The sequence below is a fragment of the Onychostoma macrolepis genome, chromosome 02, assembly GCF_012432095.1.
Source record: "Onychostoma macrolepis isolate SWU-2019 chromosome 02, ASM1243209v1, whole genome shotgun sequence".
NCBI classification, from domain to species: Eukaryota; Metazoa; Chordata; class Actinopteri; order Cypriniformes; family Cyprinidae; genus Onychostoma; species Onychostoma macrolepis.
This window is the reverse complement of record NC_081156.1, coordinates 11,756,231-11,772,671: the sequence shown is the minus strand read 5'-3', so window position 1 is coordinate 11,772,671 and position 16,441 is coordinate 11,756,231. Positions and strand designations below refer to the sequence as shown.

General features: G+C 36.5%; 2 protein-coding genes across 3 annotated transcripts in view; one reads left to right on the top strand and one right to left on the bottom strand.

Annotated features, from left to right (window-relative positions):
- Positions 1-12,096, top strand: part of dipk1aa (divergent protein kinase domain 1Aa) — a 31,826-nt gene extending 19,730 nt beyond the window's left edge. The window contains exons 2-5 of one of the 2 annotated variants that reach the window (XM_058764394.1): positions 1,690-1,824; positions 6,062-6,169; positions 6,425-6,601; positions 9,545-12,095. In XM_058764394.1, coding sequence (XP_058620377.1) covers positions 1,690-1,824; positions 6,062-6,169; positions 6,425-6,601; positions 9,545-10,357 — 1,233 coding nt within the window. In that variant the 3' untranslated portion in view covers positions 10,358-12,095. Of the gene's footprint in view, positions 1-1,689; positions 1,825-6,061; positions 6,170-6,424; positions 6,602-9,544 lie in introns of both variants that reach the window. The other variant, XM_058764402.1, reaches the window with a different exon arrangement.
- A 98-nt stretch (positions 12,097-12,194) lies between these two features.
- Positions 12,195-15,679, bottom strand: rpl5a (ribosomal protein L5a). Its single transcript, XM_058764426.1, has 8 exons — positions 15,582-15,679; positions 15,077-15,146; positions 14,708-14,823; positions 14,486-14,620; positions 14,198-14,400; positions 13,045-13,222; positions 12,693-12,781; positions 12,195-12,360 (listed from the first exon to the last, which is right to left on the bottom strand). Exons 1-8 carry the CDS (start codon positions 15,582-15,584, stop codon positions 12,261-12,263), a joined length of 894 nt encoding a protein of 297 aa, XP_058620409.1. The 5' UTR covers positions 15,585-15,679; the 3' UTR covers positions 12,195-12,260.
- Between the last annotated feature and the right edge of the window lie 762 nt (positions 15,680-16,441).

Below are 16,441 nucleotides of genomic sequence, written 5' to 3'. Positions count from 1 at the left end.
TGTATGTGCCCATAGATAGTGTAGCATGAAATTTTCATAAGATGTAGCACACAGCCCCATAATTAACACAACCTAATAGAGCCAAATATGAAAATAGAGCCCTTAAAAGTCTACCTCAGTATCTGGTCATTTGCATTTCAAAGTGGAAAATTGTGCTTGCATTTTAACAGATTTAATGGATAAATAGAAGAACAAAATGACTCTAAGTGTTGGTGTTTATTCTTAACCTGGAGATTTATAATGCTTTACAACATTTGCAAAGTAATTAAATAATAATTTTGACTAATAATAAATAATACATTTGACTAAGAAATGAATAATTTTATTCAGCAATGATGCATTAAACTGATCAAAAGTGACACTAAAGACTTACATTGTGCAAAAAAAAAAATCTATTTAAAAAAATGCTCTTCCTTTGAAGCATCTATTAAACAATTCTGAAAAAAAACGTATCATGGTTTCCACAAAAATATTAAGCAGCACAACAGTTTTCATTGATAGTAATAAGAAATAGTAATAGTTCTTATTTTGTTAAATATTTTATTTAGTAATAATACAATTATTATTATTATTATTGCATGTTATTATTATTATTATTATTATTATTATAATTGCAAAAGTAATATCATTGGTCCATTGGTAGTCTCTGTCCCAGTCTCTTAGTTGGGTCAGTATTGCTGTGTTAGGATAGTAAATCAAAGTAAATTATTTCTCACTTGAGTCATTCCGTGTCAAATGAACCACAACTGTTTTTATTGATAGTAGTAAGAAATGTTTTTTGAGCACCAAATCAGCATAATAGAATGATTTCTGAAGGATAGTGTGACACTGTAGACTAGAGTAATAGCTGCAGAAAAGTCAGCTTTGCCATCACAGGAACAAATTACATTTTAAAATATATGCTAACAGAAAAAGGTGTTTTAAATTGTAATATTTCTCAATATTACTGTTTACTGTATTTTTATCATATAAATGCAGCCTTGGTAGGCATAAGAGACTTTCAAACTTAAAAATCTTATTGACCCCAATCTTTTGAATGGTAGTGTTATTTGCTCTACCTCATGATGGCTGAAACCACAGCACAAATAGCCCATAAAAACAACTTTTCTGTGGTTGCAAAGCTCTTGGCTGTTATTGTACGATACATGAGGATGCCCCCTGAAGCCTTTCACTTCAAACTGCTCTAAAGCTTGATCTGCCCAAAGTGACATGGTAAAGCTTTGGTGACCACAGTAACCACATGCTTTTTATTTCAGGGGCATAACACTTCATGCAGGTATATACAAAAGCCTTGTGTGCAAGTGAACTAGGCTGTCTGTCATAGGGACTTCATTAAAATGAGTTAATGTAGTGGATGATTATTGACCTTGCTTTACTTAAGTGTTATCAGATTGTGGCTGTACTCATTTCATGACCCATTGGCTGGTAGTTAGCAAATAAGTGGTTTGTTCATTATTGATGGTTGTATTTCTTTGGGTATGTTGTAGAAGGAGCCTTTTTGTTATTGTTAATTTGCTGTGTGATATGTATTGACATGCATGTTGTTTCAGCCTCTTTTTCTGTTTTGAAATTTTATAGAGTAATAAATTGACATCGAGTTCAGTCAGGATTTGTGTTTACTTTAAGCATGGACTGTGTTAAAGTTCACAGACCTGAGCTAATGTTTATTTTCTGCTTCCTTTCCCTCAGGCTCGCCTGTCCTATGTTCGAGTAAAGTATCTCTTTCTCACATGGCTTGCTGTGTTTGTGGGCAGTTGGGTTGTGTATGTGCAGTACTCAACTTACACTGAGCTGTGCAGAGGACGAGAATGCAAGAGCATCATTGTGAGTTCAACCCTCTTTGACAGATGCTTTCATTTTCATCTCCAGACTATGTAGCCTGATATTATTATAATTTAATAATATAATAATTTAATATAGTAAATATGATCTTTAGACAACTGATTAGAATTTTTAGCATCTTGATTTAGACAAAGTAGTATAGAATTTTAGTATCAGCTATTTATGGATTATTCGTCCAAAGCATGAAAATAATCATTTTAATATTGGTGCATCCCTAATAATAGCATAAAAGAATAATTAAATATGCAAAACTCACCCTCATGCTGTTCTGAACACTTTTTTCCGTAGAAAGCAAGAGGACACTTTTAGCAGAATCTAAACAGGTCATACAATAGCTTTGTGAGGAATTCACAAATATTTAAATTATTGTGCACTGAAAATCTTCTCCAGCTTTTTGCATGACACAAAGCTATAGTTTGTCTGCAGAAGACTTAATGTGCTATATTCTATATGAACCATGCCAAATTATGTATATGCCATTTATTGTAGTATGTTTTACGAGAAAATATTATATCAGTCTTTGTACTTCAAATTTCAATTACTTTTTTGTAATTATTTGGGAAATTTACTAGCAATAGGCTCTGTGCACAAGCGTAGCGACGAACTTCCGCTATCGCCAGAAGTCGGGATATCAGTTTCCGGTTTTCATTCGCATCACCCAAAATGTCAGTATTTACTAGCTGTCTCCGAGATCTGCCAAGCAGAATCAGCGATGTCCATCACATCGTTAATGCCTGGTCTCCTGCTCCACTACACAAACGAAACAAGGGATTCAAACGCAATATATCGAGTTATATGCACAAAAAATTTAATGTACGTGTTATTTCAGCATATAGCGGCTAGCGACATGTTAATTTTAGAAGCTTTTCTTTCTCAATTTTAAACGCAGACTGTTCGTTTTTATTTATTTATTATTATTATTTATTTTTTATTTTTTTTGTGATAATTGTATTATCAATTGTATTAAACATCTCCCCCTCTCAGTTTCTAATAAAGATCTGGTCATTGTTCTACAGGTCCATTTAAGAACACTTTAGCATACTTTTTTTTTAAAGTACTTATTATGGAAATATATTTAAAATAATATACTTAACTGTAACAACATGCGATGCTTTTGGACACTTAACTGCAGGTTAATTGCAATTAAATGAAAATGTGTACTTTTGTTGAACAACTTAATCTATCTTTATCTTTATATGTAATTTCACAATTATTCCAGAAACTTTAATTTGACATCATTATAAAGTGTACTTTTAAAAATTGTCCTTGTTTGTTAAGAATCATAGTCATGAAATTGGGCTCCCTTTTAAGTACACTCAGGTGGCCTGTTATTAAAATTATTAATATTATCTGTAAGTGAATTTAACATCACAATATTATAATATATATTCTGAAATAACTGAACAAGAATGCATGCAGTAACCCGAATGGGGACCAGCAAGGTAAACTCACCTGCCAATTTTAGCCACTGTTTTCATTACATACTATTTTAAGAGTTATATTAAATATGAATTACCTTGGCAAAATCCCCGGGACATTAGAAACGCCGGGTTATTAAAGTAACGTTAACAAGCTTATAATTGTGGGTTTATCAATCCTAGCTTCACCATACACTTGAACTGTGAGTTTTCTCAGCATTCTTCATCATGGACCTGTAGCACAATGAACAGACATCACCTGTGCCCTGATCTTTATTAGAAACTGAGAGGGGGAGATGTTTAATACAATTGATAATACAATTAACAGTCTGCGTTTAAAATTGAGAAAGAAAAGCTTCTAAAATTAACATGTCGCTAGCCGCTAGATGCTGAAATAACACGTACATTAAACTATTTGTGCATATAACTCGATATATTGCGTTTGAATCCCTTGTTTCGTTTGTGTATTGGAGCAGGAGAGCAGGCATTAACGATGTGATGGACATCGCTAATTCTACTTGGCAGATCTCAGAGACATCTAGTAAATACTGACATTTTGGGCCATAGACATAATATACGTAGACGCCTCATGACATGCTGGAACGTAATCCAGCGTCGCCGCCATATTGGTTGGGTCTCCTCACTCTACGCTAGCACTGGAGTCAATGGAGAGCGAGCAATTTATGCCCGTATTTTGTGCAGTTTACTGTTGCAATAACCCCCGCAGATACCAGATCGCGTGGGATTACCTTTCACAAGTAAGATTGAACAATAATGTTGGTTATTTTACCATTTATAATATTATGTCATCGTAACTAACGTTACTTACGTGTAACATTATTACAGCAGGAACTGGTACTCTCTCTCATTATCTCTTGCTGTTTTTTTTTTTTCTGTTCTTCAACTTTCAGAGGATGTGTTCTTACTCGGGGAGCACATCATTTCATGCTTTTGTCATTTGTGGTCAGTGGCGCCTGCAGGTGTTCGGCTGTACGCACTGTGCGTGCCATGAGCGCTCAGACTGACCTGAGGTTTGTCGCGCAAACATTTCAGCAGTAAATTATAGCCGTATTTCTATCGACTGAACCAGCCCTGCCATTAATAATGAACGTATCAGTCTTTTGCATGCCAAAGTCCATTTCTGCTTATAAACAGGTCAGGTTAGACTACCACAATTAATTTGTAGCCTATTTTACAAATGGGAATACAACGAAAGTCATGACAATGTTTTACATTCAAGCTACCCGTGAAATGTATAGTGAAAAGTTCTTTAAAATCATCTGGATTAAAGTAATTTTTACAGCTGTTTTTAAAGCATTTTGCTGCATGGATTAAAAAATAGGCTAATAAATAATTCACATATCATGCAGACAAAATTACGTTGCAGAAAATCCTTTAAATGTTAAGGAATTAAGAGCAGAGCAACGTAAAAATCAGAAAAAATATATAATCGGGCCTGTTTTAGGCTTTTCCTTATTTTTATATTTTAGATGGTGATGAAAAATGACTTGCCATCTCCTCATTGGACTTGCCTTTAGAGAGAAATGCATCTTTACGGATTACATAATGAAAGAGTTTGTTTTCTATTTGAATTATTTCGTTTTAAAGTAGTAATTTAAAGCTTTCTATAGATATATTTATCATATTTGTGACTCAATTCGTTGAGTTTCATCATTGTGAAGCGCTCCTGTTCAAGACGAGACGGCAAGCCTATCCTCTGTTTTCCTATTTATTTTAATAAAAGCACAACGTTTTTTTTATATTGTGAATGTACACAAATAAAAGTAGACCCTTTACAGTTCCGAATCATGTATTACTCTTACCTTTATGAGCAAACATTATGGCGTATTTTAAGTTGTTTCCACTATTATTTTAAGTTCTTTTCACGTGTGTGAGTGAGTGTGTGTGTGAGTGTGTGTGTGTGTGTGTGAGAGTTAGTGTGTGCGTGTGAGAGAGAGAGAGAGAGAGAGAGAGAAATAAATTCAAATGAACAATCAAACTTGTTTCTTTATTAAAATATAAAATTCATTCATTTATCAATATGCCATAGCCTACCATATGTCTTTGTTAAAGAGCATAATACAAAGTCTTTTAGCATGAAAGCACGTATTTTTCAATGTGTGACAGCGTCCTGTATCATAACTAAATCTCTGCAGTTTGTAACAAACCAAACCGTGTGAAAATCCGGTAAAAATTCGGGGAGTTATGATTATTGTAGTTGGGGATACACATTCCTCAGTAGAAATAAATGCAGGGGGCGCATTGGAGACCCATCCAAGATGGCGGCCGCGCTGTACGTCAGCTCCAATAGGCAGCGTCAGTCTATGAGGCGTCTACGTATATTATGTTTATGTTTTGGGCGACATGAATGAAAACCGGAAACTGATATTCCGACTTCTGGCGATAGCGGAAGTTCGTCGCTACGCTTGTGCACAGAGCCTATTGCTGAGTAAAATTAGTTTTAAAGTAAATCGTACACCTTTTTTCATGTGGAAAAAGGGTAGCTTAAACAATCTGCTTAACATCATCTTTTGTGTTCTGTGGAAGAGAGAATGTCATATTGGTTTAAAATAACATTAGGGTGAGCAAATGATGGCAACATTCATTTTTAGGTAAACTATGCCTTTTAAGATGGAAAAAACATTCATGTATACCTAATCCCACAGCCCCATCTATTGGTAGTGTGGTGAAAAATGTTTCTCTTTTATTTAAGCCATTACTCAACATCTTAGTGTAATGCTTACTTGATTTATGGAATGTCACGGACATTCTCATTGAAATAGATCTTCCCTTTCCAACAGTGTGAAAAATACAGCAAAGGCATTATTGATGGCTCTGCCTGTAGCAGCCTGTGTGAAGAAAGCTCACTGTACTTTGGAAGGTGCCTCTCCACCAAGCCAAACAATCAGGTTTGACACTAACACACTCAACCATAGGCCCTAAAATAGAATCCAATCCTGCTCCTGGAAGAGTCCAGCACTAATTAAACACACCATAACCAGCTGAGTAATGGTCTTCAGGAACACTAGAAAACTTTCATGCAAGTGTGTTAGAGCTAAACTCCGAATGAAGAAGGCCCCCTCTAGGAGCAGAATTGGCCATCCTTGAAACCTCATAAGTCTCAGTACTGTCATGATAACAGTGTGTTCCTCTGTTGCTCTCAGGTCTATACAGGCAGCTGGGGTGATCATGATGGTGTCATCAAGTGTCAACTGAGTGACATCCTGCACTACGAGCTGGGAGAGGAGCTGGAGCCAAAGAAAGAGGTCGCACTCTTTGACAAACCCACTCGAGGAACATCTGTAGAGAAGTTCAAAGAGATGGTTGCCAGTCATTTGAAGGTTTGGATGCTTTTTTTGGTTTTAGAAAATTGTTACTGCTCTTTAAAGGTCCTAATCTCAGCACTTTTTGCATTGTTTGGCACTCAATTCTTTAAAGGAAAGCCCCAAAAATATCACCAGAGAGAGGTCTGTCACTTGTTATGGCAGTTTGATTAAAAAATAAATACATATGTATGAGTATATGAATAAAGTATTATATGTGGATGGATGAAGTGTTCACAAAAAAATCAATAACGTGCATTAAAAAAATTGATTTTAGAATTTTAATTTCAAGCTGACTTTAAATGTACACTGTGCCTGTAACTTCTGCAAGTCACTTGCTAAAATAGTGCAGCATTGTAGAGAATTCACCTTTAAGTGTTTGTTTAGCACTTTAAGGCCGTTGCACACTGAGTCCGAAATTTTCACACGTTTTGTGTAAAAAAAAAGTGTACTAGGCATACACACTCAAGTATGTGCGCAGGTGCCGCTCATAGTGTTTAACAGCGCCTGCTGTCTCACTATCTGAGGACTTGAACACAAACACTGAGAGAACCATTAATAATCCTTTCATCATTTTATTTGAGAAAACCACTGTCAAATACACTGACACTCAAAGCTCTTCACTACTACCTGTCAAAATAAAAGTCCGCTTTTTAACTCGAAGAAATTGACAGAAATTACGATTGTACTATAATGTAGCCTACTTCTAAAATAATAATAATTTATAGAAACATTTAAGGAATATAATTGTCCCCTCATTTTTATTCAGTAAATCTCTGTTGTGCAGCTCTTTACGAAAACATAAAAGGATAAAAGTTATTTTCATTTGATTACATTTTAAAGCATTAATTAAATTGTTAAAGCTTTATGCATTAATTTCATTACCACCATTTTTGATAGTATATTTGTATTATATCATAAAAGTACAGAATCCAGAAAAATTAAGTCAAACCAGAATTTATGAGTTGTTATGAATTATTGATGATGAATATAAGTTGTTAAACTAATATATAATCAATGATGAAATTTACTCGATTGTTTTTGATTAATGAAATTTGAATGAACACATGCTTTGTCAACCAAAAAAAACACCTGTTTTGATTGTTTAATACCGTATACCGTGATATTTTCTGAAACGATTATCATACCGTGAAAATCTCATACCATTACGACCCTAGCCTGTACATGTACTTTCTTGAGCAGGGGGATCTTGCGGGCGCTGCAGGATTTCAGTCCTTCAAGGCGTAGTGTTTTACCAATTGTTTTCTTGGTGACTATGGTCCCAGCTGCCTTGAGATCATTGACAAGATCCTCCAGTGTAGTTCTGGGCTGATTCCTCACCATTCTCACGATGATTGAAACTCCACGAGGTGAGATCTTGCACGGTGCCCCAGACTGAGGGAGATTGACAGTTATTTTGTTTCTTCCATTTGCGAATAATCGCACCAACTGTTGTCACCTTCTCAACGAGCTGCTTGGCGATGGTCTTGTAGCTCATTCCAGCCTTGTGTAGGTCTACAATCTTGTCCCTGACATCCCTAGACAGCTCTTTGGTCTTGGCCATGGTGAAGAGTTTGGAATCTGATTGATTTATTGCTTCTGTGGACAGGTGTCTTTTATACAGGTAACAAACTGAGATTAGGAGCACTCCCTTTAAGAGAGTGCTCCTAATCTCAGCTCCTTACCTGTATAAAAGACACCTGGGAGCCAGAAATCTTGCTGATTGATAGGGGATCAAATACTTATTTCACTCATTAAAATGCAAATCAATTTATAACTTTTTTTGAAATGCGTTTTTCTGGATTTTTTTTGTTGTTATTCTGTCTCTCACTGTTAAAATAAACCTACCATTAAAATTATAGACTGATCATTTCTTTGTCAGTGGGCAAACCAGCAAAATCAGCAGGGGATCAAATAATTTTTTCTCTCACTGTAAATATAAACTTTGAATCGCTCGGGATAATCCCACAGCTCCTTGATAAGGAGATGGAACTCTCCTTTCTCTCTACACAATCTCTGGATTGGATGGACACAATATTTCCTCTTTAAAAGAGAAAAAGAAAGAGGAAATATTGGGTCCATCAAAGAAAGAGGACAACAAAATCATTCTCACAAGACATCCTCACAAGACTCCATTTCATATTGTTTTGCGAATTTTTTCGCAACAGATTAACTCATACGCATCGGACTCAGTGTGCAAGGTTTCTGTGCATGACGTGAATTCTCACAATCTTGGAAAGCCTGGAAGGATGAGGACGTTTTAAAAGTGTGCTTTTTTCCTTCCAGGTCTGTCAGATTAATAAAACTCTGAAATGTCATTGCTATAGTTAGTAGATATTTCTTCTAGTTTATAACTATACTCAGTTCTAAAATATCTGTGCATATTAAATGATTTTTAACCATGCTTATCCAATCAGCACTTTAACACTTTAACAACCTTATCTAACGAAACTCAAACAGACCTTTCCCCTATATATATATATATATATATATATATATATATATATATATATATATATATATATATATTTATTTATTTATTTTTATTTTTGCTTATACCCTGGGCAGATATTTTTAATGAGGGATGTTGTGACGTGAATGTTTCTCGGAAGAAAACGGTACTTACTGATGTAGAGAATAACACCCTTTTGGAGCTTTGTAACTTTGGAAATCATTTTCATGTACAAACAATAACATTACATACTAAAGAAAGTTAAAAGAGCATAATAGGACCCCTTTAAAATGAAGTCTTGTATGGTGGTTCAGGTGTGTGCCAAAGTTCGTAAAACAGCATTCACAACATTCAAACTAAGCAAGATAACCCGAGCGCACACCAAAAGTGCTAGTGTGAAAGCACCCTTATGGGCTTTGGCATTTCTTTTTTCACTGAAGTCAGTTGACATTCATTGGAATTGTACAACATCATAAAATCAACGCAAATTCTGTTTTGTTTTTCTACAGGCAAAAGTTGGAGAGCAAGCCAACCTATCCAGTTTGGTAAGCCTGATTCTTTCAGTGGCGGACAGCAATAAAGACGGCCACATCTCTCTCCCAGAAGCCAAGTCCGCATGGGCTTTGCTGCAACTCAACGAGGTTCTGCTAGCAGTGGTGCTCCAGGACCGAGAGCACACACCTAGATTGTTGGGCTTCTGCGGGGACCTGTACGTAGTGGAGCGGGTGCCTCACACTCCTCTGTACGGGCTCAGCCTGCCGTGGCCCATGGAACTTTGGATTCCTACTGGCATGCGGCGAAACATGGACCAGTGGTTCACACCTTCCTGGCCCCGCAAGGCTAAAATTTTTATCGGCTTGCTGGAGCTTATAGAAGACATCTTCCACGGTACCTTTGGGAGCTTCTTAATGTGCGACATGAGAGCCAGTACTTTTGGTTACACAGATCGCCATGACCTCAGGCTGGTGGACGGGCGGCGCGTAGTAGCTGAGGAGGCCTTTAAACAGGCCATGATCCTTCAGCGCTGTGAGGATGACGAGGACTGCGTCTACGGTGTGGACTGTAGGACTTCGTGTGACCGTGCAGAACACCGCTGCATGGCCGAGGTGGCTCAACCCAACCTGGCCAGGGCTTGTGGAGCACTGAAGGATTACCTCCTACGAGGAGCTCCGGTCCATCTACAGGAAGAGCTGGAGAAGCAGCTGTACGCCTGCATGGCTCTCAAAGGTTCAGCTGAGCAGATGGAAATGGAGCACTCGCTCATTCTCAACAACCTCAAGACACTGCTATGGAAACAGATCTCACACACCAATGACTCCTGAAGAGAAACGAAGATGCACTGGTGACAACATTCAGATTCTTGAATGTCTTCTGAAGCACTTCAGGTCATTGTGAATCTGGCTGGAGATTACAATGCTGGTAGCAAAGTGGCTGGAAAATAGGCTGATGGCAATATTCATTGCTGCTTTGATACTTAAGTTCTTTTTCATGACGAAGGTAGAATTAAAACCATAAGGAATTATTGCTCAGGCTCAATTTAAGAACTTAAGGAGTAACGTACACTTCTTAGTTTCGTGTCTTCGTGCTGTTGTCACACAATTGATCAGTGATCATGTTTATTTTACTCTTCCTTCAGATGTTATGAAGGAGCAAATGACACTAACTTTGCATCCATTGTTGGATGTTAACATAGAAAGCACTCGCCACAGACTGTGGTTGTGTAAGTCTCCTATTGTAATGTTTGTCACATGAGCACAGCAAAAAGAGCCATAAAAGAGCCATTTTGAAATGGGCATATTAATCCAATGCCTTGATATGCATGTTGCCAGTGAGTGCGTTTTTTTAGTTCGATGCTTGTGGGTGAAAACGCCTCATTCCTTGTACTTGGACAATTCTTGGAAATGGTCAGACTGTCTATGATCTAAAGGTAACATATTGCAATAAGGTTAAATTTGTTACTTAAAACGAATTTATAAAACAGAGCTTTTAAAGCATTAGTCTATGTTAATGTTAATTTATATATGTACGAATACATTTACAGCATCTCAAGTTGTATAATTTAATGTATTACAAACGTGAATTACCTTATTATAACATTTTGAAATTAGCATTAACCTAGATTAATAGATGCTGTAAATTGTTAATTAGTTTGTGATACCTAATGCAGTAACTAATGTTAATGAATTTAACCTTATTTTAAAGGGTTAACGCAGCTCACACTACTCAACTTTTGCCTGGATTTACAAGGTCCGTGACAAAACCCAAATCAGTGCTCGTTGTGGTCGCTGATGCTCATTAAGTATGAGCAGGTCAGCGTCATGATCTGAGCTTATCTCCAGCAGTCACAGACACTGATATTTTTAATTCTATTTGATATTATCGCCACATGATCTTGCAGGGTGTGCGTCTGTGTGATGCAATGACAAGGTGGAACTAATCCAGCCGACAACAGTCCAGATGGTATAAACGTAAAAATCTTTTAATCACTTGCATGAAATTGTGTGAGAAAATGTTTTGTTTTTTTGCTGTTGGTGAGGACTGCCTCTTGACCAAATGTCTTGTAGTTTGTGAACGTCATCGACATTGTATTGTGTAGTATGCGTGCTGCTATGACAAGAAGTCTTGTTGTTCAGGTAGTCTTACAGTTCTGTAGTGTGAGCTTGCCCTTATTGAGCTGAATGTTCGCAAGTGTGAGTCTTGTAAATGATGCTGGGAGGCCCCTCTCAGTGGCCCCATGGAATTTCAAAACATTGATCATTTTTTAGTTTGGTTTGTTGGGTTCCTAATTTGTACTTCTAAGGCATGTCTAGTGAAAACCATTTTGATATGTTAAGAAATTGATTTTAATCTAAACAGTATGAAATGTTTATCACAGTCATAATTCTTGATGTACTTATGAAGAGATTATAAGGTGCTTCATGTTTTTCATGGACCATTTTTCAGTGGGATGTTTCAGATTGCGTGTCATCAGACTGCTTCAGTTTTGTGTATTCATAAATCACGCTGCTGCTGATTAAAAGTTAAATGGAGATTTTTTATAAGATTTGATTGCATGACTTTGCACATTAAAAGTGTTTAAAATAATATCCCAAATGCATCTTCATTTTCAAATCAACATTTTCTCATCATCTACTATACCAAAGACCACAAACACACGTATTCTTTCCAAATGATTTATTTGGAAAAGGTGCACGCTTTCTTTGGAGCAGTCGACACTTCATCTCTTTAATCATCCACAGCGGCTTCCTGAGCCCTGAGGAAGCTGGCTTTTTTCTGGGCCACACGGTCTTTCCTCTGGGCCAGAGTCAGCTTGGCACGGTTCCACCTACCAACACAATATTCATCAGTGATGAGAAAAGAAACACCTCATCTGCTCAGAATAGTGAAAAAAACCTGAAAATATAAACATCTGACATGCAACTGTTGTAAGCAGCAGCTTAAGCATCACCCGTGAGACCTTATGGGAACACTCAAGACTAAAACCTTAATCTTAGGTCAACACCACTATTTTTTTTTAAGAGCAGCATGTCAAAACTGTAAAGAACATTTACATAGTTTTGCCATCAAAACTACAACACCGTTAATTTTCATGGCAATATAAATTCCATGACTGTCAGTAGGCAGAGCAGAAGAAATGATAAAAGCCTGAAAACACACCTCTTCTTCTTGACTTCTCTCTTGGGCTTCTTCTCATGAACTGGGTTCTCACGGATAGAAGCATGGGCCTTTTTGTACATCTCTTCAACCTGCAGGAACCAAATAATAGTAAGTGAAGGTAAGGTGAAGGTAAAGCACAAGATTTACAATAAATTAAGAAAATATTTTCAAATATTAAACTATATATCTGTTAATCTGCAATACAAACAATTGACATTTAGCCACCAGCATCATACTACAAATTATGTGCATCTATAGATTATCATTATCAGTATCAGTATTTGATGGACATAATGACACTAAAAAGCAAACAAATGTTGCCATTAAAGTGATCTGGCAAAGTGTTTCTTACAGAGTCGGGTGTGATGCTGTTCTTGATGAAGCGGGAGAACTGCTTCTTGTACTGATCCTCGTCCTCCTCCATCAGATAGCTCATGTACTCTGAAACATTCTGGCCCATGATGTGCTTCCTGTGCACATCCGCGTTGAACTCCTTACTTTCATTGTCGTAGCCTGGGAACCGTTTAGTGCTGTGAAAACAAGCTGCAATGTCAATATTCCCATAACGATCAAAAATACGAAACACAAAACCTCTGAAATAGCTCAAAAAGCTAAAATAAGTAAGCTTGCCTGCACGACATGCCTCGCTTACAAAAAAAATCTTGATTATTTAGATGTCAATCTGAGTAGGTAGTTATATTATAGTTTTAAAATGACAAATTATAGTTTTAATTTCAATTGTTATGTTTAAAACATAAGATGAACAATTATTGTGCCACATTCCATTAATTTAAAGAAGTGCTTTTCATCCACCATTAAAAGCCCAAACCTAACATCAAAATCTTCTGTTTGATATTAAAAAGAGTTATAAAAAGTATATTTAGACACAAAAGAGAACTTGCACTGTTCCCCAGACAGGACAAGTGAAGCACATAAGCGCTTCTGAAGGGGTATTTCTGTATTTGTGAAAAAAATTAATAAATAAAACCTGTAGTAAGACTACAGAATCAAGAAATCACTATATAAAGTGATCAAATTGACTAATTTTCCAAATAATTATTTTAATTTAGTAAAAATGTAAATTAAAAATCAATTTCACCGCAGGGATTGTTATGTATGCTATTTACCATCCTCAAATTAAAGTGTGATATCATTTAAATAAATGTTGGCCACCATATTGACCACTAATACAAAGTTGAGTTCAATTTAATGCAAATCCACAGACACATGTGACAGTGATCACACTGACAGTGAATCTGATCTACAATTGATGTCAATACGAATGTCTTTTCTGATTGACATTTACTTTCTTTTCCTAATAAAACTTCACCTCAGACTGTTGTCAGAAGAATTTGAGTAAATTTTTAATCTAAATTAGTTCATTTTACAGATAATATTTTTGTGGAGAATATTTCTATAAAGATTTTTTAAAGCACCCAAAATTGCTGAACCAAAGTCCACAGCCTAAGCTTTGCAAACTGGGAAAATAAACTGCATGTACTGACCTGTGAGGAATGGACAGTCCTCCATCCACTGCTCCTTTGAGAGCGCCAAACACCTTATTCCCCGTGGTAGTTCTGGCGAGGCCAGCATCCAGGTAGCACGTAAATGCCCCTGGCTGGCCATCAATGCTTTCCACATTAAATTCGTCGCCAGTCACCTCAACCTGGCCTTCGTAGACCTTATCCAGACCAAACTTATTCAGCAGCTGTAAGCAGAAAGCAAGTCTGAGTATGATTATACTTTGAGATGTGAAGAGTACCAGACCATTCATAATTGTTGAGGACATTTACCCTGCGTGCACACAGTAAACCGGTGCAGTAGGAGGCAGCGTAGTTGGTCAGTCCAACAGCAATGCCATACTTTGGCAACTCGTGAGAGTAAGCAGCGCAGACGATCGCGTCGCCTTCAATTTTGGCATATGCGATCTGAAAAAGATGCAAAATCGTTCTGATACATTCAGCAACAAAATGATAATAACATTTCGGTATGGCTGGCAAAGATAACAATTGTACCTGGCAAACAATATCCCTGTTGGAGAGTCGAACGATCATCCTGTACTTCGGCGTGTTGTACTTGTTCTTGTCTTGAATGACAAGGCGCTTGCGGGCAAAGTAGTCAGTTTTTCCCTCTGAAATGGTCAATAATGTTAGCCAACTGTTGAAAAACCATTCTAAACTGGCTAAGAGGAGTTTTATTAACTGACCAGCTAAAAACCAGCATGGTCAGGCAGTCAGACCAGCATAGATGGTTGTGAAAAGTATACACCATAAAAAGTACCAGCATAGATGGTTTTTACATCAGTAATACATTCAGGTCATTTCATTTTGACAAATGAAAACATCCTTCAGATAAGACAAAGGTAAGGAAACACTTCAACATACCTCTCCTCCTCCTGAACTTGACCTGGTATCTCCTGAAATACGCCTTGCTCTTAACCACCTTAACGAAGCCCTGCCAAAAAAATGTAAATAAAAATACTAAATTGTTAAACTGTTGACAAGCAGGACTGTCAAAAAGAACATAATCTGAAGCAATCTGACTAATGACACTCTTGGACACCTCTGGTCATAATCAACAGATGCAATGCGCTACGCGACAGTACACATAAAACACAAAACTGAATAAAGGAATAAACATCTAACCAGGGAAAACAAAAAACACTCTAGAGGGAGAAATGTCTATGTTATGCGCTTTTAGTGTCAATTAAATGATTATTTGAATATTTACAGAGAAATGTGCCACTGACTTTCACACAGCGACTGGTCAGGTCGACTTAATCTATAACCATCCCGTCGCTTCAAGTGTTCATCTTTAATGGAAATCGAACTGAAATAGCGGGAGAGGGAACTTAATGAGTAGATTTTTGTATTTTGGTGATTTACTGACCATTTTGTGATCGTTTGTTCTCCTTTAGGTTGGGAGACTGAAGTCTTCAGACTCCGATACTGCTCCCGCTGCACTGTGAAAAGGAAGTTCATGCTGCGCTGCAACCAGAAAATCAAAGCACTCGGAGTTAAAAGCATGTGCGCCTCTAGCGTCCCGGAGGATAAACGGCAGGATATTCTAATCTAATGCTTGAAATGTAAACATTTCATTCAACTGAATGAATAGATAGATAGATAGATAGATAGATAGATAGATTTCCAACTTCAAGTTCATTATTACAAATGTATAATTATTTATTTATTTAAATACACAACATGAAAGTTTCATTAGAAATTACATTGAAGTATATTTATGTTTACCATAAATTTCAGTACATTTAACAGTACACTTTAACCATATTTCAACACTATAAGTAATTATGAAATTACACGTAACGATGTAATCAGGTCAGAAAGTTCAGATAATTGCATTTAATATAATGTATTTTTATTTAATTGCAATTAACATGCAATTAACAATTAACATTACATTTATTTCACACTTATATTTCCATAATACATAGACTATTTTTAAAAGTATGCTAAAGTGTACTTCTTTTTCACAAGATTTAGTTTTTTAACGTGTCTGAAATGTACAGGATGCCATAGTGAAATGCACTTATTCTTGTTAAGTATTCACAAGTTGCAATTAACAATATAATCAACAATATACACTAACACAGTACACACAAATAATAAATACATATGAGGGGCTAAATGCAGACTAAATAGACAATAAAACAAATAAACGCATTAGTTAACCCTTGTTTAGAATTTTAGTAAATGTCACAGTTTGTAAAGTGGTGTGAATAAATGTGGTGT